At 39.0% G+C, this 23,776-nt stretch overlaps 3 protein-coding genes across 8 annotated transcripts; 2 read left to right on the top strand and 1 right to left on the bottom strand.

Moving 5' to 3' along the window:
* Nucleotides 1-903: 903 nt before the first annotated feature.
* LOC307158525 (retinol dehydrogenase 8) lies at nt 904-11,057 on the bottom strand. 5 transcript variants are annotated; one of them, XM_079871140.1, is made up of 7 exons: nt 10,901-11,057; nt 9,763-9,886; nt 9,288-9,461; nt 5,211-5,390; nt 5,014-5,107; nt 3,550-3,733; nt 904-3,465 (listed from the first exon to the last, which is right to left on the bottom strand). In XM_079871140.1, the coding sequence occupies exons 2-7, from the start codon at nt 9,857-9,859 to the stop codon at nt 3,250-3,252; spliced, it is 945 nt and encodes a 314-aa protein (XP_079727266.1). In that variant the 5' UTR covers nt 9,860-9,886; nt 10,901-11,057; the 3' UTR covers nt 904-3,249. The 5 variants fall into 5 exon arrangements, with proteins under 5 accessions (XP_079727266.1, XP_079727268.1, XP_079727270.1 ...); XM_079871142.1 differs by having other exon boundaries at nt 9,300-9,461; XM_079871144.1 differs by having other exon boundaries at nt 9,300-9,461; nt 10,949-11,057.
* Nucleotides 11,058-12,131: 1,074 nt separating this feature from the next.
* Nucleotides 12,132-18,727, top strand: shfl (shiftless antiviral inhibitor of ribosomal frameshifting). 2 transcript variants are annotated; one of them, XM_079873765.1, is made up of 10 exons: nt 12,132-12,272; nt 12,515-12,656; nt 12,827-12,876; nt 14,418-14,456; nt 14,603-14,656; nt 14,754-14,804; nt 14,927-15,082; nt 15,226-15,329; nt 15,467-15,624; nt 16,774-18,727. In XM_079873765.1, exons 1-10 carry the CDS (start codon nt 12,246-12,248, stop codon nt 16,983-16,985), a joined length of 993 nt encoding a protein of 330 aa, XP_079729891.1. In that variant the 5' UTR covers nt 12,132-12,245; the 3' UTR covers nt 16,986-18,727. The 2 variants fall into 2 exon arrangements, with proteins under 2 accessions (XP_079729891.1, XP_079729892.1); XM_079873766.1 differs by lacking the exons at nt 14,418-14,456; nt 14,603-14,656.
* Nucleotides 18,703-22,084, top strand: soul5 (heme-binding protein soul5). Its single transcript, XM_079873788.1, has 8 exons — nt 18,703-18,904; nt 19,000-19,059; nt 19,159-19,240; nt 19,358-19,478; nt 21,117-21,256; nt 21,337-21,500; nt 21,645-21,749; nt 21,847-22,084. Coding segments are annotated over exons 1-7 (648 nt in total). The 5' UTR covers nt 18,703-18,902; the 3' UTR covers nt 21,724-21,749; nt 21,847-22,084.
* The last annotated feature ends 1,692 nt before the right edge of the window (nt 22,085-23,776 follow it).

Here is a 23,776-nt window from a genome sequence, read left to right as displayed (position 1 = left end):
TTGAGAGAGAGATGGTAAGAAAACCCTGAAATCCTAGTTCAGCATTTATAGCGACAGTGCATAAAAGCGCCTCCCGAAAACAGGCCAGTGTTTAGAGTGTTTTCAGTGTTGTGTTGTATCAGTGGAAATGATTTTACTGAACATAGTTTCTTCAGTGACCTCACCGACTTATAAAGGCCTGAGCTGGCCAATGCTCTACCAGCTCCCTCTCAGAATCCCTGCCAGTCACTGCCTTATAGTCTTGCCTTGTGTAAATTTGTTTTATTTTGCTTTATTCTTTTTATAACCACAATTTTGGAACCACAGCTAACTGTGGAACATTGATGTATTAAGCTGTGTTTTTAGGCTGCTGCTCTGCGTCACTTCTTCGGTGACACTCAACTTCCTTTCCGCGAACATTCCTGATCGGAACCCACCAGCCGGCGCTCGTGGAGCCGCTGACCGCTGCGGAACTGATCTCATCGGCGTTCCTGGTCCCTCACGAGTAATTCATTTCAGTACTGAACAGCTGCAGCTGACATTTGACCACTAGAAAGTCTTCCTCTGGGGCCTTACGAAGCCAAGGCAGTGTGGTTGATTTATTTTAATGTAATTTGATCCCTCAGGTCCAGCATTTTCATGTGGTCTAATCATATTCGAGCTCCTTTTGGTTTGGGTTGTGAGCATGTGTTGTGTGTTGGGTACAGGGCTAACGGGGTTGCTAATGGTCTGCTAGTGCTCTGTCACTCCTCAGGGAGGTGTTATATAGCATGCAGTGTTGTCTGCATCTTTAGCAGTTCCCACCCCATGAGCCTAGACGATGACATCTGTCGTGTCTGGTCAGAAGGCGTGAGACGGGAAACGCTACTATGTAGTGATGCCCCTGGCTTTCTGCAACATGTTCGTATGTTCATCCCCAGTAACATTCCCAACTGCAAGATCTGCATTTGGCGACACTGACAGGTGTTTTCCAATTTGTCTTGCTATTACCAACAGAAACGTGCCCATTTCACTAAACTATGTTATGTATACATAACATATGGGTTTGACAAATATCTGGCACAAATACTGTGTACAGCAATGTACCACATTTCAAGACTTGAGGTGGTTTTGGAGCACATTCTGGACCTCTTTGTTCTTCTACATAAGTACTACTAAGCTTAGCTTATCAAGCATAAGTCTTCCTTTTGTTCATAACCTTTCACTTCTCCAGATATTTTTGAAATTCCAGTACCTGTAAATATGTTTCACCTTTTTTTTTTAGGTCTACTTGTTTATGAGAAGTCTTATGTTTCTAAAAAATGATTATGTACTAAAAAAGAACAAAAAGTAAATGTACTTTTTTATTAGCATTATTAAGGTGAGGATGTGACTATATTGGTCTTGCATAACTAGAACAGCCATAGATATTTTCTATCGTCATTATTAATTTCCTATACTTGTTTAAAAGTAGTTTAAAATCATTGTATATAAACAGCTTTTCACAGTTTCTTTCTACAAAGTTGTAAAATATGTTACTTCTAATAAAGCAGTAGAAACTACATTCCACTAATGTCTTATTCTTTCTCTCACCTCATTCACATTTCCATGCATACTAAATCCAGTAGGTTTTAGATCGCTTAAAAATACAGCCATGAGCTGCAGGTCCAACTTGAAACATGCAGATGTATGTATAGCTACCAATTTCCTCCAGAGTTAAAGAAGTGTATTTAAGAGGTAAAGTTTGGAATAAGAGAGAAGATAACGTAGGCTACAGTCAATCGGTCATTATCGCAACAAACTCCTCCGAGGGAAAGAAGAGGATACAAGACTTTTAACAATAACAGTCATTTACTTTGTGATAATCAACTACTTTGCTGTACATTGTCCTCCCAATGTGGGAAATGATTTTTTTTTTTTTTTTACCACTAGTCATAGTTACTTATGAACTTACTAAACACTTTTTGTCAAATATCAACCCAAATCATCTACTTCACAATGCTTATAATGAAAATAGACACACTGGCTGCATCCGAAATCACATACTTCCCTACTATATAGTAGGCGAAAAACAGTATGAACGCTGAACGATGAACACTTTATCCCATGAGGCCACAGGAGAGGATTTATGAATGGAGGTGAAGCGACTCAACTGACGCTCGTAGTTCACATGATAATGACAACATGACGAATGTAGTGTGTCCAGATTACATCCAAACTATATAGAACCTACTTTTTAACGGTCGAGGAGTAACTATTTATTCAAAATAAGTACCTACTCAAGAGAGTATGCGATTTCGGACGCAGACAAAATCTGACATCGACCGTGATATTCAGTTGTTTGTGTTTGCAAGTGTTGTTCTCCGTTGCTAGTCAACCACATAATGGACCCAATCTACTCAATAATTGAGATTAATTTAGCCACATAAATAACCTGCATTCAAAGGTGGTGACTTCTCAAGAACAAGAACAAAAGCATTCATTTTTTTAAAAGCTGCAGTTGTTTGTTTTTTACAATTTAGTTGGACTTTTTTATGTATTGCTAAGCAACTACAGCACTGATTTATATATGTGCCATATGAATTGAATCCCAATAGAGCTCCAGCAGTGCTGCTGTGTTGAATCATTGGGTTTGTTGAACCCAAACATCACAATATCTGCCCTCTATACCCTGCACAGGAGAAGCCTATTTCAATACATTTAAACACTTTCAGTCTCTTTAACAACATTCATTGATTAACGTTTTTCATATTTTATTTCATTAGCTACTGAAAACATTTGAAAATATAGGCCTGGTTTCAGGGCTTAGCACATTTAAATAGCTTTTATTAATGTGCTTTAGAAAAAACATTACTGGTGTGCATCTCGAGACAAAACAATGGCACTGACATGTTTTAAGATATCTCAGTGCAAGTTGCTTTCAGTTAAAACAGCTCAAACATGCATTTTAGTCTGGGACTAGCTTAAACCTGTCTGTGAAACCAGGAGAGTGACTCTTAAACTGTTATACACAGCATTTTCTAACAACACATTATGTGTTTGATCATTGTTATTACTGTTGTCTTGAGGTTAAAGTTAAAACAACGCTGCAAGATCCAGATTTTACAGTGGACATCAAGTGGCGACCAATCACAGTCTCAGAATTATTGCTATGCTAACTATGGCTTGTTGCATTTTATGATTTTGCATTGAGCAAAAAAAATCAGAACCGGCCATTTTTTGGGGTCGTGAAACTGTCACTAAAATGCTACAATAGTAAAGTGGATCAGAATCCTCTCTCCTCAGGGATTTTTAGGCAACACCTTGACCCATTCTCCTGTGTAGGAAGCGCATAATACTCAGACTAGCATTGAACATGCGGTCATGCTGGAAGATCATTTTATAGAATGCGTCTATGGGTAGTCGCCCTGTGGGGTCAGCGTGCTTCATGGCAGTCAGTGGCATGTACAGACGGTTGGTCTGATGACGAAATGGAGGATTCTTGGACACAATCAGCTGGAAAGTTTGCTGTAAGCAATGAGACATTTTCATGTCACTCATTTATAACAGGGAGCCTCAACTACTAAAAGAACAGCCCATCCACACTCTCACCTCTGCCACCTCCTCAGGTGTCTGCCCGATCGCATGAAAAACTCTGCGTGAGTATGGCAGGTAGATCTGACGGAAGATTTGAGCTGTCTCTTCATCAGCCTCTGACAGGTCCATCTTCTCTGCCTCCTCATACACTTTCTTCTCAAACTCAGTTACAACTGGGCCTGGCTCCACTAAAGTCATCCTGTGGGAGTTGTATATAAGACACACTTACAATGCATGAATGTTTTTACATCTATAAAAATTAAGTAACCATGTGTAGTGTATTTAACCCTACAATGCATTCCCGGTATGCTGTGATTGTTTTTAACTCTTATGTTGTGTTCGGGTCATTTTGACCCAGAGAAGATTTCTTTTGCCCAAAAAAGTCAAGCAGTTTCAAAAATAAATACGAAACCTGTCTTAATTGAAAGAAAACACGTTTGAATCCAATATTTGGTGATAATATAGTATGGCGTGAGATTTATAAGCTACTTTTTGTAGTCCGGTCATTTTTGACCGGGAACACCAAAAGTGTGTAACACCATTTTTTACAATATAAAAGCATTTCAAAACAAGCTTCCTGGTTAAATATTATACAGTAGCACACTAGTGTAATAAACTTAACCATTTTTTTCCATATTTTCTTGACAAATATTATCCACAAATAATGTTTTTTTTTCTCTCTGATTTTGTCTAGTTAAAGGAGAACTCCGGTCAATTTTAACATTGAGCTCATTTTTTGTAAATTTGGAGTGCTGTCAGTACAGAGAACAACGACAAAAATCGGTGTTGCCTACACCGTGTTATCCTCTTTTTAAAATTTGCACCCTGTTGACTTCAATGGGGCAAGTTTTAAACCTGCTTTTAGCCTCTTAACATCCTTGATGTGTCATTACAAGTGCCCAGCCAATGTGAGTGATTCCTTCAGAGTGAACACGGGTGAATCTGACTGCAGTAGATGTGAAAGATATGAATAAAAATGAAGTTAATTCAGCCAGCGCTCATACCTGTATTTACATCCTGTTTTCGGTCGAAGTCCACAGTAGTCGATTGTCGAGTTCACGCGCGTGATCATAGGTAACTAACTAACTGCGCGAACTCGACAATCGACTACTGTGGACTTCGACCGAAAACAGGATGTAAATACAGGTATGAGCGCTGGCTGAATTATTATCATTTTTATTAATATCTTTCACATCTACTGCAGTCAGATTCACCCGTGTTCACTCTGAAGGAATCACTCACATGGCTGTGCACTTGTGTTCACATTAAGGATGTTAAGAGGCTAAAAGCAGGTTTAAAACTTGCCCCATTGAAGTCAACAGGGTGCAAATTTTAAAAAGAGGATAACACGGTGTAGGCAACACCGATTTTTGTCGTTGTTCTCTGTACTGACAGCACTCCAAATTTACAAAAAAATGAGCTCAATGTTAAAATTGACCGGAGTTCTCCTTTAACACAGCATTATATCTGTGTACTCACTTGACATTGAACTTCATAGCTTGCATAGCAAGACTCTCACAAAAACCTTCAACAGCAAATTTGGAGGCAGCATATACATCATTGAAAAGTAGTCCTGAAAAAAAAAAAGAGCACTTTGAAAATAACAGTGTACCGTAAAGGTAAAACGTGTGCATTTAACGTGTACTGCTTATAATAACTGAGATATGTGGTATTACCTTGGATTCCCAGGACGCTGCTCATCACTACGATGTGTCCACTCTGATGTCGCTTCATATCAGGCAGCAATTCCTTCACCAGTCTCACCAGGCCAAAGAAGTTAGTGTTGAAGAGTTCCTGCATAGCACTTACACTCTGGCACTCCAAAGGACCAATCACGCCCACACCGGCATTATTCACTACAAAACAGAGCGGTTGAGTCTCAGACAAGCAGGATGTGGAAGATTGTTCAAAGCATTTTGCAGTGTGTAGTTTAAAGGGATAGTTCAGCCAAAAGAAAAGAAAAAGAAATCTGTCATCATTTACTCACCCTCGTGTCATTTCAAACCTGTGGAACATAAAAGAAGATATTTTTTTGGATGGAAGTCAATAGAAATCAAAACTCTTTGGTTACCAACATTCTTCAAAATATCATCTGCAGAAGAAAAATAAATCATTTAGGTTTGGAACGACATGAGGATGCGTAAACGATGACAGAATTTCCCTTTAAAACAAAAGGTTCAGTAGGTACACCATACGTGTGTGTGAAAAAAATAGACAGAACAGAGTTTAACTGTAATTTTATTAAATTGTTTTAGAAATGTTAAAGTCTGGGATTATGATTAGTCAGCAACAAATCTAGTAAAAATAGTATGATACATTAATGATACATTGTTATATCGAGATATCGTAATATTTAAAAATACGTATCATGATGTAAACGATATGATTCGCAATATAGTTAGTTTTATCCAAGACTCAGCTTACTGTACTTACTTTATAAATTATAGTTCACCTTTGGGTAATAAATATGTAATAAATTGTAAATACTGTCATCATGTACTCACCCTCATGTCGTTTCAAACGTATAAGATTTTCGATCATCTTTCAAACACATATGAAGATTTTTTTATGAAACCTGAGAGATTTACAATGCACATATTGTAGTAATATTGTGTCAGAAAGAGCTTCAACTCCCACCTCCGGCAGAGCTTCGACCGGATCCCGAGGGAGTCTAGAGATATTGCGTCCGAGTGGACCACGTTCTCCACCTCCATTGTCGACGCGGCCACTCGGAGCTGTGGCCGCAAGGTCTCCGGTGCCTGTCGAGGCGGCAATCCCCGAACCCGGTGGAGGACACCGGAAGTAAGGGATGCCGTAAAGCTGAAGAAGGAGTCCTATCGGGCCTGGCTGGCTTGTGGGACTCCTGAGGCAGCTGACGGGTACCGGCAGGCCAAGCGAACTGCAGCCCGGGTGGTTGTTGAGGCAAAAAATCGGGCTTGGGAGGAGTTCGTTGAGGCCATGGAGAAGGACTACCGGTCGGCCTTGAAGAGATTCTGGCAAACCGTTCACGCCTCAGGAGAGGGAAGCAGTGTCCTACCAACGCTGTTTACAGTTGACCTCAACTGGGGATGTCATCGGACAGTGGAAGGAATACTTCGATGATCTCCTCAATCCCACCGACACATCTTCCATCGAGGAAGCAGAGGCTGGGGGCTCAGAGGTGGACTCGTCCATCACCCAAGCTGAAGTCACCTAGGTAGTCAAGAAACTCCTCGGTGGCAAGGCACTGGGGGTGGATGAGATCCGCTCCGAGTACCTCAAGTCTCTGGATGTTGTGGGGCTGTCTTGCAACATCGCGTGGCAGTCGGGGACAGTACCTTTGGACTGGCAGATCGGGGTGGTGGTCCCTCTTTTCAAGAAGGGGGACCGGAGGGTGTGCTCCAACTACAGGGGGATCACACTTCTCAGCCTCCCTGGGAAAGTCTATGCCAGGGTACTGGAGAGGAGAATACGGCCGATAGTAGAACCTCAGATTCAGGAGGAACAGTGTGGTTTTCATCCCGGTCGTGGAACACTGGACCAGCTCTATACCCTCTACAGGGTGCTGGAGGGTTCATGGGAGTTTGCCCAACCAATCCACATGTGCTTTGTGGATTTGGAGAAGGCATTCGACAGTAGGGGTGGGCGATATCTCGATATTTACGATATATCGAGATATTTTTTAAACTCGATATGGATTTTGACATATTGTATATATCGATATATTGTTTATATTTAATTCTGATTTCGCCAATTTGCTTGTTTGCCTTCTCTGTGCTGTGCTCGCGCTCGCCCCCGCCCTCCTCCGCCTCCTTGCTTTTGTTCCCCCTCCCCTCGCGTGTTGTCTCATTCAACCAAGTCCCCCGAGTCCGGTCAGGCACATCAATCTTTCCCCGCCCAGCGAGTGCTTGAAGTGCGTCAGAAACAGCGCGCGCGCGATCAGTTGTTGTTGGTAATTTTTTGTGTAGCGTCGCCTCTCGCCGCATTGCTTTTGTTTGAGGGCGCTTAACACACTCACACTTAACATGCTCCCCTGTAGAAACGGGCCTGGCAGCTCGCGCAAGGTCTAGACACGGTGAAAGTTTCCTGATTGTGACGGATGGCCGAATTTACATGACACATTATAAATTAGCATTAGCCTAAGTTACCTATTCTGCTATATACAGTGTCAAAAAGAAGAGAAGAGGATAAAGGTGGATAAAGACAGAGGTAAAGTGATGTAATGAATGAACAGTTTATCTAATTGCATAGTAGTAAGATACTGTAATTTAATGGCAGTTATTTTTACCTTAAACTTTATGCTAGCAGTTGTTCTGAGTTCTCCAGAGGCCCCAGACAGTGTGATTTTGTAACAATCATGTCAATTTTTAGATGCATTTTTATCACTTTTTTTTTAATTAATGTTTTACTCTACAGTTGTGCAGTTTTGGGGGGATATATGGCATTTTTTTTTATTTATTTGCCAAAATTAGTAATGATATTTCTATACAGGTTTATTTAAAATAGTGCAATATGTATTATTTCTTCCTTTATTTTACAGTTAAATTATTATTTTTGTATACAGGGATTTTTTTTTTTTTAAATGTCGCAGAAGCACTTTGTTCCTACATGAACTGCCTACCTATTTGCACGTCAATAAAAAAAGACTTTGTGGTATTTGGCATATTTGTTTTTGCAGTAGTTTTTGGGGGGTTATTTTTCCTGTAAAGATATCGAGATATATATCGTATATCGAGATATAGCAAAATATATCGAGATATATTTTTTGCTCCATATCGCCCAGCCCTATTCGACAGTGTCCCTCGCGGCGTCCTGTAGAGGGTGCTCTGGGAGTATGAGGTTCGGGGCCCTTTGCTAAGGGCTATCCGGTCCCTGTACGACCGGAGCAGGAGCTTGGTTCGCATTGCCGGCAGTAAGTCAGACTTGTTCCCGGTGCATGTTGGACTCCGGCAGGGCTGCCCCCGCGACCCGGCCCCGGATAAGCGGAAGAAGATGGATGGATGGATGGATATTGTAGTAAACACGGACGTTTAAATGGAGGCGTAAATGACGTAGGTGAGTAAATGAAGAGAGAATTTTAATTTTTGTATGAACTAATAAAGTTTGGGAATAGTCATTTTTGATCACTTTACGTTTAGAACTGGAAAAAATAAGAAATATGACATTTCAGTAACAGTACTACATTAAACTACTATATTTAATGTTGAATATACTGTATAATAATGCATTTGTGAGTCCTGATAATGCCAAAATAATGTCTGATTTTACCAGTAAAAAAGGGTGTACATTATAGTCGGTGCCCGAGAGCAAAGTAAATGTGTCTAACATAATTCTGTATTAGATTTTTTTCTGTATTTCAGTACATACTTTGTTAACTTGTTCCCATATGTCTTAGAAGTAATTATTATAATATAACCCTCTTCTTTATTTTGGCTCGCGATAGTATCGTATCATGACATGAGGGTATTGTTACACCCCCAAAAAATAGGCTTTGGCAAGTTAAAAAAATTATCACATAAACTGTCAAAATCATCATAGGACCCTTGCTGATACAAGTGATACATGTGACTCAAATCAAAGAGGAATATTCCTGATATTATGGTATAATTCATAAAATATTCGTTTTAAAATAAGCTATGAGGAGATCAACTATTTTTGCTGTAAATCTTACATCATCTAAACGGAAAAGACCATATACTTACAGTCAAGTCAAAAGACACTGAGCTACTGTTTATAAAGCTGCATTGCTCAGAAATATTTGTTGAAAAGGAAACTGTGGATTTCACCTAACACATCCACTCGTCGATCTGACAAGCCGTTGACACACTCTCTGATGGAGTCCTCACAGGTGGCATCCAGCTGTCGGATCTCCAGGGATCTGTTCAGTGTCTTTCCGGCTGCTGTCTCCAGAGCTTCTCTCTTATCCAGGTCCCTCATGGTGGCCACAACTAATTCAAGCAGAATCAATAGTAGCACTTTAAGTGACATTATTACATAACAGAACACTTATCTGATCATTAGTTAATGTACAGTACATATGTAACGGAGGCCAGCTAGTGAAGAGCTGTGCGAGTAAACCACTGGCCTCAAGAGGCGCACTAGCGACTGACAGAGGGTTTATACGTACAAATATGTCATTTTATGAAACTTTGATTCAAATATTTATATTTATAATTCTCCTTCCTGATGCACTGGCATCATAATAAGATTTTAGGGGGTATATTTAACATTCATATGCAGTCTTCTTACCTTTGAAGCGCCTTAACTTATCTTTTGCGAGACGGACAGCCACCGCCAAACCAATTCCAGAGGAGCATCCTGTCACCAAAACTTTCCGTGTCCCCATTCCTTTCTCTCAACGCTGATCTCTAGTCTGAAATCATAATAAAAGCAGTAAACTTCCCTTACGAAAAATAAGTATAATTGAAGTTAATTTGATGAAGTATACTTAAGTAATGTTTAAGTATATTTTAAGTATACTTTTTGTAGTATGTATACTAGTATCAATGTACTAGTAGTAAACTTGTAAGTGTTCTATTTCAATATGGCTTTGGACTAAACTGGCCCACTTTTTAGTGCATAAAAGTACATTTAAGTGTACTATAAGTGTAACAGTAGTAAACTATGTTTCTCATTTGCACTTCATCTGTATATTACTTGCGAATTTATAAGTATATTAGTAGTAGTTTTGTTTGTTTATGAAAGTACACTTTGAAGTGTTCTCTCAGTAAACTAGTTTAGTAGTTTTATACTGCAAGTATACTTGTAAGTTTTCTTTAAGCGTCCACAAATCCCTCATTAACAAATAGACAAAAACTTTGATGGGCCAATTCAACAATGCAATGTCATAAATCACTATTTTCCAGAGACACAAAATTAGATCAATTAACCTAAAAACTGTTTCAGGTGACTAAATCTCACAAATGTTGATATTCAGATGAAATTACCAAATTAAAAATAGACACATTTAATAATAATAAAAAACTTACCCTACAAGCAACTCCACAAAATGATGCAATGCTTAGTTTAAGTGAGTAACACTGTAACTGTAAAATATAGCCAAGTGTCACATATGCTTACTAACTGTAGAGCACGCTGAAGGGTTTCTGCTCTACAGATTTAATCTTAATCGGATTTTCTCAGCACTTGGAGCGCGCGCGTCTCATGCGCTAGTTTTAACTGGTCAATTACAATGCACTAGCGCTGTGATGCGATTTCACATCTCAAGTTGTGCGTTTTATAAAACTCGTCACGTTTTAATATGAAGCATTCAAAAATGACCGTGACAGTTATTCGCAGTGCGTGAAAAACAAAACATGAGAAACATGAGCTACACAAGCATAAACTTCAGACTAAACCTGTTTGAAGTGTTCTGGGACGTACTTACTGAATGCAACTAAACCGAGCGTTGTTTGCAGCATGTACAGTAACAGACCTGTGTCCTGCTGACAGTCCGACTCTTCTCGTCCACAAACTCTCCTTTCACCCGGAGTTCTGCATGAGAGTCTGTGATCAGTCATTTTGCAGAGATCGCGTTTGTGTTCAGAGAACCCTGGGATTTGAAGTCATTGACTATACAGCAACATAATAATAATAATAACACCAATAATATTCAGTGTTGCGGGAAGTTAATTTTAAAAGTAATACGATACAAACTGCCTAAAAAAGTAACTAATTGCGTTACTTTGTTACTTTTTATGTTAAAGTAATGCATACTTTTGCATACATTTTTTTTTTACATGGGCTGGGTTTGCGTTTTTGGTTTTAATAATAAGAAATGTGAATGTAATGGCACACTCACACCAAAAGTGAAATGAATAAGCCTCAGGTTGAAGGAAATGCAAAGTTACTCCTGTACAGTAGAGGGCGCAGCTCAAGCAAACCTTTCAGCTGTCCTGCCAAGTATGTGGTGACAGGAGCTTCCAGTGCAGAAGAAAAGTACAGATAGTGCAGACATAGGAATTACACAGTAGAAATAACAATAATATAGGAAACAAAAGTTTAAATGATGCAATAATACAGTAGTAGAAATATAGAGTTTTTTTTTTTTTTTTTTTTTTTAATGATGAAAAAATTATGTTTATCTAAAGTCGTTTTTGCTTATAGTAGTTTAATTGGATCATTGAAGATCTCTGGCGTGCAATGAATTCTGGGGTAGGCAAGGCAGCGAAGGATCCATCTGAATAATGTAGCCTCTGAATTGGGACGCAGCTATAGGCTAATTGATTTAGTGAATCATTAAGCAAATCAGAATTATTCTTTTTAGTAACCCAGTGGCTGTATTACAGAAATTTCCTGACTTAAGATTTAAAAATGTTCTATGTCTTAAGTGAATCTGCCACGATTAGGCTACTAAACAGGCGCATGATAGGACTCTGAGGATGTTGTCTTTGAATCACTGTGATGAATCGAAATCTTGTGCTGAATTCAGAACCGCAAACTAATAGCATACTACTCTTACTGTTTTTGCCATAGAAAGATAAGGTAAAAGTAGTACGAGTACTAGTATAATAAGGTTCTGTATTCAGTATTACACTTTGCCAGTCAAAGTGCTCTTATTTGTGCTCGGTTTACAGCTGTACTGTGGCGGCCTCTAGTGGTCATGTTGTGGTATTTCTGACCAAACCGAAAGTGATCAGACTAACTAACCGACTGAAAGCGCTGAAGGAAACGGTGCAACACTAAAAGAGGTCTAGCCCTGTTACTGATACGAAAACCGAACACTGAACGAGATGAGTCAAATGCGTGAAGAAGTAGAGGTATAGTATTCATTATTCTGACAATAAAGACAAAGCGAATGCTATTTTATTTGAGACAATACATAATGCTATTAAAGGAAGTACGGTGCAGTGCAACTTCCTTAATCACTGTGCATATTGCATACAATATAGGTTATTACGTTTATTATAAAACGTTTTTCCTGCATAAAATCGCCTTTGAATTAATAGGGCAACTGATTCAAATAAAGAAGTAATTGCATACGTTTTCTCTCCTTATGCAGTTGGAAAAAAGTACGAGGCGACTGAGGGAGAAGTTTCATGGTCTTGTTGAAATTGATAAGGCTGTATTACTCATGCGACGCTATGGGAACAACCATCGTATGGTTGCAATGTGTGTCGCCCTAATGGCAGATAATGACAGGGGTAAAGTGCAAACCTTTTCTCTTGAGAACCATGTCTCATAAGTGTATTACTGCATTTGCCCGCACTCACTCTACCATTTATGCAAGTTCTATTTATGCAATAGTCTAGTTCTGTGTTTTTAGTTTGTGTCGACTCCACACCTCATTTATTTCATGCATTTTTATGTGTAGAGCTGGACGAGGAAGACAAGTCAGCTTTGAATAATGACCCTGTAGCTAAGGTATGTTGCATATGACATTAGGAACATTATGGAAATTTATGGAAAAAGTTTGTAGGTGTATTTTGAAGCAAAAAAGTATTTGGACATTGCTTAAAATACATGAATGTGATTGTTTTTGTAATGCAAAGAAATTCATTCATTTTAAATGTGACTTAAAGGCAGGGGAGGTGCTTTGTTCCAGAAACATTTGTTGTTATGTTGGTTTAAAGTCTCTTCACAACCTGATAGCAATCACTATGTTAAGTGGTCTAAATGTATTTATATGCATGTATGTGTGTATATATACAGTATATATATATATTGTCTGTGGAATGTTTGTCCAATCATTGCATTCGGTCCGAATGCAACGGTACGATGTCCCACCTGCCTGTGAGCGTTTGTATTTCCATACCTCCATGCACCTGCTCACGCAGACATCACGCGTCATCAACATGTTTCATGCTATACAGAGTTAGACAGACGTCAGTCACGAGCACCGCGACCGAAACAGCAGCTGCCTTTTAGGCCGTGTGTCCACAAAGCGTTTTTTCACGCGGCTGGCGTGTTTTTTCAATTGTTTTCAATGGGAGCGCCGCGTTTTTAAAACGCCATGAGCGCAGCGAGGCGCTGAGCGTTTTTTTCACGCTGAAGCGCCCGGGGACTCAGCGTTTTTTACAGGTCGTCGAGAGTTGAAGAATGTTCAACTTTGGGTAAAACGCAGCGCTCATCACTGTCACTTTTTACCCAACCGTCCAATCACAGTGGAGGAGGGGCGGGACTAAGACCACACCGACCAACCGCAACATTCTGCTTGCACAACTTCAACAGATGACAACAACAAGCATAATAATGGGAAAAAAAAAACTTTAAAACAAGAGCCAGAGAAAATACATTACATTGGATCGACATTTTAATATAGAATCAACACAGAAACACAACATATGTGTGAATTGAGATACTAGTAACACTTTCGTGGATATTCTGTATCATAACAAGCGAAGTGTCTCAACTGAAAAAAATGCTGCGCTGCCAAAATGCTCTCAAGCGCCCACAGCTAGGCGTTTTCAGCAGAGCGCCCAGCGTTTTCAGCTGGCTAAAAACGCTTTGGTGGACACACGGCCTTACAGTTCCTCCTGAACCAAAACAACCAGCTTATGCTGCGTTCACGCCATAACTACTGTAATTTGGAAACCCGTGACGTTATACTCGGAGGAGCGGTTTGTGACTCAAATTTATGCGTTTCAATGGCAACACTATCAACGCCGAAATGAATCTTCAGCAGTCAGGTGGTACAGGTCAGAGCTCTTTATGTTCATTATTATTGAAATGTTACGTGCTTTGAGACATGAGGTAGTGTGTGTTCATGTGTTTTGAAGAAGGCGTGGCTTTGGAGACGCTCTGAAGGGAGAGTTGGATCTTGCTTTCAAAGCTAGCTCGCTATTGCTAGCCTCTCTGAAAATTGCCTACCCTACCTTTAAGTGTTCATATACTTACTGGGGTTACTGTATTTATAATCCTTTATAATCCTGTTACTCATTAACACATTTTCTGCTCTCATATAGAATGTGATTATGAAACTCAAAGCTGATGAAAAACAAAAGGTAATCCCAACCATCTCTGAAAGCCCTGTAAACAATCTTAATGTTATGTTACATGATTTCTGAAAATGAAAGTACCAGTTATAGCTGCTTACAGTTTTTAATCGTATAATGGTGATAGTCAAGATGTGATGATCAAAAATTTATAGAAAGAAAAACCTGCCAAGTCATCTGGATCCTCTGGTGCAAGACCATCAGCACAAGTAAGAAGGCGTTTTCCTATTCGGATGTGGATTTACAGGACAAATGAAACATCATGTTACACTGTAGTCTTACCGCATCACTCCTGTTCCACTTTAGGCTCAGGGAAAGGAAAAGGAAAAACCCGATGATGATGATAAGGATATAACGGTTAGTTTCTGTGCATTGTTTACTTAAATAATAAACTGTACGAATTAAACCAAATTGAATACTAAAAAAAGCGTTCGTGTAACTTAAGCAGTGTGAACTAACATGCACAGACATGCTTGCAGGAGCTTGGGGAACGTCTAAGGGTTCTGCCATTAACAGAAGAGAACAAACGAATGTTTGACCTGGCGCAAGCAAACCAGATCCCTTCTGTCTTACATCAGTTTGCCTGCGAGTCATGTGACAGGGACTGGTGGCGACGTGTGCCTCAGAGGAAAAGGGTATGACGTCTGAACGCATCTTAAAAGCTTAAATCAGCCTCAGCTGTTCCCAGTCACAGCTCAGACATGTCATGATCTAAACTAAATTGGAATAAAAATTGAAAATGTTTAGCATTTATCGGTGTGCACTTGGCTTGTTATAGGTGTCGCGCTGTCATCGATGCAAGAAGAAGTATGACCCTGTCCCAGCCGAAAAAATGTGGGGTATAGCAGAGTTTAACTGTCCAAACTGCGCTCGGGCCTTCAAGTAAGACTTTAACTTTATGTATAGTATAATGTGTAGTAAGTGTGTGTGTGTGGGGTTTTTTTTCAGTTTTAAACATCGATTTTTTTTTTTTTTTCCTGCATGATCAGTATTGTATTAACATTTAATGTTTCTGTTAGGGGTTTTGGTCGGATGGATGGACGTTCCCCTTGTTACGGCTGTCGCTCAGCCATTTTCCCCTCTAAGATTCTTCCACCAAGGAGGAGGGGCATGATACCTGGGCCTAGACAAAGAAATCAGCACAGCTGCCTTGCTGAAGACTGTTATAATCGAATGGGTAATAAGATGCTGTTTGACACAATGATCACTAGAGGTCTTGCACAGTGTCCCTTTTATGCTATTTTAAAGGTTCCTAATTTTGTTTTGAAGGTCTGCTTCAATAAGTTTACATGCATCCACGGTCAAAAAAACACTTTATTTTTCTCATAATGTACATGGCACATCACCTCTTTTCTCAGCGTGTCTGAAGCTGCTCGAATTCAGTCTCTCTAAACCCCTCCTTTCCGAGAGCTTCCTCTGCTCTGATTGGTCAGACGGCCCAGTCTGTTGTGATTCGTCGACCGCTTACAGAACACGAAGCAAAATGCTCATTAGCATATCTGAATTTCAGCTGCGTATCTTTCTCAGCACTTGATACACAGGGATACGAACAGTAACGATGGAGTCGGTTTAACCTTATCAATTCGAGTCCTCATCCTTTGGAAGTGCAGCAAAGTGGATTTGCTTTGGCAGCACAGAAAACAGCGTCTTCTCGACAACATGAACCAAACTCTTCCAGACCTCAGCTACAACCACAGGGTTTGAGGGCGTGGCAAAGTAGACGCTGTTCGTGGGCAGCCAATGAAGACCGTCACAAGTTTGAACTTTACAAGTTTGTGTCAAACATGATGATCATGTTCTCCAGCATGATTTGAGAATAACCCTTGAGCTTCAGTGAAAGGAAGAACATATTTTCTTCTGTACAAAGAACTCACATGATGAACATCATAAATATACAGGCGGAAAAAGTATATATATTGTGGCCATTAATTAAGAAATCATTCCCTCGTTTTATTGACTTGTTCTCTCGTTGTAGTAACTCATTACCACATTCTAATAATTTGTTCCCTTGATTTAGTTAAATCAAAATGATTAGTACAACCGAGCCACGATTTACAAAAACATGGGAACGAAATACTATTGGTGGCCACAATATTTGTGAAATAGAATCTAATCTATTTCATATTATAATATTTCTTAGTTTAAAATGGTTCCGACTCCTAAAAAATATTTATTTACAGGTTTACATTAAAATGATCAGACTTTTAGACCTCGTTATGGAAGTGAAATGGGTTTTGAATGCTATTTCATGTTGATTTTGAATATTAAGGGGTTTTTTTAAGCAGAACTGCATGTGTATGACCAGCTGCATGTTTGTCCTATCTAGAGCCCCATGTGCCTGGTACCGAATGCGTTCACCCGCACAGCAGACAGAAGAACAGAAAGCCACGCGTGGTGTTCCCCAGCCCCGCTCACATCAGCAGCGGATCCACTGTCAACACCTGTCTGAGTCAGGGCAGTCTGATAGAAAGCATCGACCAGCTCATTCTAGATGACATTGAGGAAGAGTCTGACGAAGACTCTGACAGCAGCAGCTGAGACAGCAGCGGAAATCAGTGTAAAGGACTGACGTCGCTTCACTTGTTGCTTTGAACGAAACATGCTCTTTCAAATGATTCACTCAAAGGTGTAAGCAGCCTGAATATTGACATATGTCATGCAATGCAGGCTGTATGAACACACACCAAACAATTCAGGTAAAACAATCAAAATAAGGAATGATTGACGATGGACCGTTAAATTATGGATCAGTTAATGCACAGCTTGAGGTAGTGATTTTGCCAAAACATGAAGCTGTGTGTGTGTGAGAGAGAGAGTGTGAGCATTAGGTTCTCTCAGCCATACAGATGAAACTAACCCTAACCGATTCAACAAACAATAGGAATCAAGCATTCAACAGCACTGATATGTTTATCGCATAGCTGATTTGAACAGACAAGTCCAGATTTTGTGTTTTAACGTCACTCATTCACTAATTACAACTTCTCCTTTGATTTCCACCATATTTAAATCAGTATATTTCCCTCTCACATGACTAGTGATCGGTTTGTTCTGCCATTGTTAGGTTCATATCAAAGGATTCATAAGCCACACCTGAGAATAATCTTAAAATTACATGATATGACACCTAAGAACAGAGTGTTCCAATAGTCAATTTCCACATGCCTAATGGGCTATCTTTGTTTTTCCTAAGTCTACATTTCTCTCAAAACCTGTTTTGTCAGAGATTACACTCTTCACACAACTATCAAAATAGAGGCATTCAACGAAAAAAGCAGTCCACTCGTAATTAATAAAACAGGTTTGCTGTTATGTAAGCCTTATGAAACAAGCTGTTATACATAAGCGTTTCATGGCAAACTCATTTTTGGGGTTTAATGTGTTTAAACCATTAATGTGTCAAACTAAAATAAAAATATCTAGAATGAGAATAGTTTTGTCTTTAGTATTACATCATAACTTTGGATAATGTTGTCTTTGCATGATTACATTGGCAAATAACCATAACAGATGTGGAATGAACTCTTTTGATGTATGATGACCTGAACAATTCATGAAACAAGACACCCAGCTACACCCAAAGCCATAATAAACCCTAAACAAAAGATATCCGATAGCATCAAGACTAAACAACATGAGACGAACAATAGTTTCCTAACAGCTAAACCTTTGAATGCAGCCTGAACTTTTTTCCCCAAGAGATCTCTGTGTGACCATGAAACGAGGTCTAAAGTTTTGTGTACGCTATAGTTACTTGGCCAAGTTATAACATCAATACCATGAAATGTGATGTCCTTAAAGAGACAGTAAAGCAAAAATATTTGCATTTATAGAACTGTCTATATGGGCTAACAAGCATTTATTAAAGGCATAAAGTTGCAGTTTGTCACCTGAAAAAAAAAATTCCTCTTCTACTCCAAGAAGTTAAGCAATATTGACATTTAGCCTACTTAAACATCTGGATGACTTTCAAAATCATGAACAGAGCTGTGGTCAGTCTGCGGTCAAAGGTTATGTTTGCTTATTTCATCTATTCCCTAAACAAACAAACCAAAAAAAAACTGTTTTCTGAGTACATAATCACAAATTATCCATTACATATAAATGCGACCAACGTCATCAGATGTATGTGAAAGGACAATCAATCAATCCACAGTGCTGTATGGATAAACTGAAAACGTGACATTTCTAAATATTGCACATGGCTGCATTTGACAATCATGTAATCAATTCAAAAGAACTTTCAACCACAACAAGGCTAGAAAAAAAAAAAAATGAAATACTGTCCCTAGTGGATGATACTCTCTTACTTAACATGCTTATATCACTGCAGGGTCGGGGTGTGTCCAGTAGGAGGGAACAGATTTCATAACATTACATGTATAAATAAGAGCCTGCAGGCTCACGTGCACACGCTTCCTCTCTTCGCAGCCTGAAGTTACAAGACTCGATAACATGTAAGTACTGACACTTTTACACAGCTGAACTTATTGTCTGACTACTAGAGTACCCTAAATGAAACCTAATTCTGTCTGTTTTTGAATGTTTAAAGGATTTGCCTGACAGGGGTGACCGTGCTGCTCTTTGCATTGACTGTAGATGCAAGAGTTGGGTGAGATTCATGTTTAATCCCTTTTGCTGTCTACACCAAAAACACTACTGTATGTGCACTAGTGTCATATATTTAATGTATTTTGTTTCCACATCGCAGTGAATCCACTAGTGATAGTTTCTGCACTGAGACGAAAGAGTGCTTGCTGTATGACTTGGTTTGTGCCGGAAAGGACTACGAGGTGAGATACAAGATAGAATGAAAATTAGAGCATGAAGTATATGGCTAGAAATGAAATGACAAGCTCAAACACATCAACCGGGTCATGGTAATGAGATGAAGTAATCTTCTCCTACAGGTGCGTCACTATGGTGCTGTTAAGTGGGTGACCGCAGAAGCTGAATCCTATTTCATGGATATTGCGATTCCAAAAGCGTTCAGGAAACTTTTTAAATACATCACCGGAGAAAATGAGGCTGGTGAGTTTCTGCTGATTAGATTTTATATACGTCGTGGGGGAGCAAATGTCTTTAAAACCTGACATCACTATATTGTAGGGACCAAAAAGATGAAAATTCCCTCATTTACCGTCATGCCTTCCCAGATGTATGTTACTTTCTTTCTTCAGATGAACACAAAGAAAGGGTTTTAGAAAAGTAATCAATTATGTGAGTCCATATAATGCAAGTGTATGGGACCCCAAGGTTGTCACTTAAAAAAAAAAAAAAAAAAAAAAAAAACACACACACACACACAAAGTGAACAGACAGGAATCAATATGATCCGGATTGATGAATCTGAAGTAAAACGACGTGTGTGCAAAAAAAAAAAAGTAATATTTTAAACTTTAAAAAAACAACAACAAAATGTAAACCATCACCTCAGGTCAGCTATAATTTGTGTTCACTTTGGTTCTTCTGAAGAAATATAGCCATATATGTACACCTGGGACTAAGGTTGAGTAAATGATGAATGAATTTTCAGGGTGGAGTATATTTTTTGGGGGGAGGGAGTATCGCTTTAATTAAAGGGATAGTTCACCCAAAAATGAAATTACTTATTGACCCTCAAGTTGTTCCAAACCTGTATGAGTTTATTTCTTCTGCTGAACACAAAAGAAGATATTTTGTAGAATGTTTGTAACCAGACAGTTGATGGATCCATTGACTTCCATGGCAGGAAAAAAATACAATGGAAGTCAATGGATCCATCAACTGTCTGATTACCGACATTCTTCAAAATATCTTCTTTTGTGTTCAACAGGAGAAAGAAACGTGGAACAAATGTTGGAACAACATTTTTGAGTGAACTATCCCTTTAATATGCATTCAGTTTCCTACTTTACTTTTTTTTTTTTGCCACAGATAGCAGGTGAAGGCAGCATAATTCTCACGTTATCTCTAATTTGCTCTCTTCGAATCACTAAATAACACAACGCTACTATTGCGTTAGCGTACCTATATAATTCTCTCCGACGTTTAGTGAAACACAGCGGGTCAGGGATTTCAACACACCGATATTTTGTATAAAAACATGACTATAATGCTTACAGACATTTTAATTCCCATTATACTAAATTATATTTCTCATTACTCTCATTACTGTAAGTGTGTTTTGTGTAAATACACAAATTAAACTACTTCAAATACAGTGATGTAGCCTACAAATAGCTACCATTACAATATAGCATTACTTTTTCACATTATATAAATGGAAATCATTTTATTTTTATTTACCCTGTAGGCCTAAAAAAGATGCTGCCTTAAACATCCAAGTTGGTTATACTTAAAAATTTAAGTCATTTCAACTTAAATTACATTAAACTGTTTTTAAAAAAGGAGTTTAATCTTGTATAACTTATAAAGTTGAAAATTGCTTAATTTATTTTGATGAGTTGTAAAAACATGTTGTCATAACTTATTGATCTTTTTTTTTATTTTTATTTTTTACAGTGTATTTGTTTGTTTATTTGCATTATGGAAATGCAAATTGGAGGCGGTAGATGTGCATAATTTTGTGCATTCATTTTGATTTTAGGGGTTTTATGGCTAGGGTGAGTTCTTGACAAGTTTTGTGAGATTCGCCCTTGTAATCAAATAATATGCCTCATTTTCTAGGTGCTAAGATTGACATGACTGCACCAGTCATCATTAAAGTCAATGCGAGTGCGGGCATGTGGCAGTCATCAGTCTATGTTCTCAGCTTCCTCCTGCCCTCCGACTACCAGGCCAACCCACCCAAACCTACTGATCCATCTGTGAGTCTCTGGGATATTCTACTGGACTGAAAGGATCCCCAGCCCCTTTATTAATGATCTTGAATTCAATTTATTTGCAGATATACTTCACAGACACTCCGGATATGAAAGTGTACGTCAGAAGCTACGGGGGCTGGATGATGTCAGTCGTGTCCAAATTACAGGCTCAGAGTCTAAAGACATCGCTGGACAATGTACAGGCTACATATGAGACGGAGTATTATTATAATGTCGGCTTTAACAGGTGCGCTTAGCTTCCAAATGATACCTCCATTCTGCCAATTACATTCTGTAATGTCTTCATTTCTTATGTTTATTCTTGTGTCTGTGTGTGTATGTGTGTGTGTGTGTGTGTGTGTGTGTGTGTGTGTGTGTGTGTGTTTTGCAGCCCAATGAAGATTGTGAACAGACACAATGAAGTCTGGTTTATTCCTAAGGGTGAGCCTGTGTGTCCTAAGAGTGAATAATTTCTCTGAGGCTCCTCTCTAACAAGGTAAATAACTCATCTAAATAAAAAGCCTTACCATTAGTAATCATTTCTAGGACTTTCTAATGTCTAACCATATATTTATTTGTAATATCTGTTTCAGAGCAACAGATCTGTATTACTCATGAGTGCTACAGTCCTAACAAGTTAAACCACCTTCATTTTTTTATATAAGTACTTTGTACTGTAGGATTTTGTACCATAAACACATGTTTTAGATGGAGAACATTAAAAAAATGATGCCATGTGTCTAAGAAAAATGTCAAACTTGAAAGAATGGTCTTTTTTCTATAAGCATTTTATATGTTTTAAAAAATAAAATAAAAATATAATTGTAAACATTTTGTGTATTGTATTATTGGGATTAATGGATATTGTAGATTAATGTATAGCAAGTGCAAGCTGAAAAATGGCCACAATTGCTAAATTTGACAGACTAGATGCTGTGGATGCAGTTGATGTCCAGTGGTGAAAAAAAAAAACTAAATTTTGCACAGAAAAAATGCGAACCCTTAATAACTATAGGCTGTGGAGCCAGAAACATTTACTGCTGCACCAATTGTTTTATCAAGTGACCATGAAATTCACATGCTGGTTGCATTGTCCTGGGGTCAGTCCCAATTTGCTTAAATATATTGTATAATAAAACTATAAAGCATAGTTTTAATCTATATACCTAAAGATCCGCAAAGTAAATAATAAGAAAACAAAAAAAAGGGAAATGATTGGGCTATACATACTGAACAATCCATATGCAGAAGCTTTCAATTATAATCAACAGAGTAAAATTGTGTATTATAGTGCCACCTAGTGACATGTTTGCATCATACACTCACCTAAAGGATTATTAGGAACACCATACTAATACTGTGTTTGACCCCCTTTCGCCTTCAGAACTGCCTTAATTCTACGTGGCATTGATTCAACAAGGTGCTGAAAGCATTCTTTAGAAATGTTGGCCCATATTGATAGAATAGCATCTTGCAGTTGATGGAGATTTGTAGAATGCACATCCAGGGCACGAAGCTCCCGTTCCACCACATCCCAAAGATGCTCTATTGGGTTGAGATCTGGTGACTGTGGGGGCCATTTTAGTACAGTGAACTCATTGTCATGTTCAAGAAACCAATTTGAAATGATTCGAGCTTTGTGACATGGTGCATTATCCTGCTGGAAGTAGCCATCAGAGGATGGGTACATGGTGGTCATAAAGGGATGGACATGGTCAGAAACAATGCTCAGGTAGGCCGTGGCATTTAAACGATGGTCAATTGGCACTAAGGGGCCTAAAGTGTGCCAAGAAAACATCCCCCACACCATTACACCACCACCACCAGCCTGCACAGTGGTAACAAGGCATGATGGATCCATGTTCTCATTCTGTTTACGCCAAATTCTGACTCTACCATCTGAATGTCTCAACAGAAATCGAGACTCATCAGACCAGGCAACATTTTTCCAGTCTTCAACTGTCCAATTTTGGTGAGCTCGTGCAAATTGTAGCCTCTTTTTCCTATTTGTAGTGGAGATGAGTGGTACCCGGTGGGGTCTTCTGCTGTTGTAGCCCATCCGCCTCAAGGTTGTGCGTGTTGTGGCTTCACAAATGCTTTCCTGCATACCTCGGTTGTAACGAGTGGTTATTTCAGTCAAAGTTGCTCTTCTATCAGCTTGAATCAGTTGGCCCATTCTCCTCTGACCCCTAGCATCAACAAGGCATTTTCGCCCACAGGACTGCCGCATACTGGATGTTTTTCCCTTTTCACACCTGTTACAACCCCTTGGCTCAAGGAGCAATAACATGAATGGGGAGGCCAAACACATAATCAAATTTGGAACATTTAATATTTAATCAAGAAAACAGACATAACTACATTTAAAGTAAAAGAAAAAAATCTACAAACACAAAAACAACCACATCAAGCCCTGGACTGGAGAGAGTAAAAAGTCAGCATGTCCACCAAGCAGCGAGACCAAGCCCAATTGTTTCCCTTTCACCTCCCGAGGGTGAGAAAGCCAGCATCTTAAAAGCAGCA

Source organism: Squalius cephalus, assembly GCF_949319135.1.
Source record: "Squalius cephalus genome assembly, chromosome: 1".
Taxonomy (NCBI): Eukaryota; Metazoa; Chordata; class Actinopteri; order Cypriniformes; family Leuciscidae; genus Squalius; species Squalius cephalus.
Note: the sequence above shows the minus strand (reverse complement) of the source record. Positions and strands in the feature narration are given on the sequence as shown.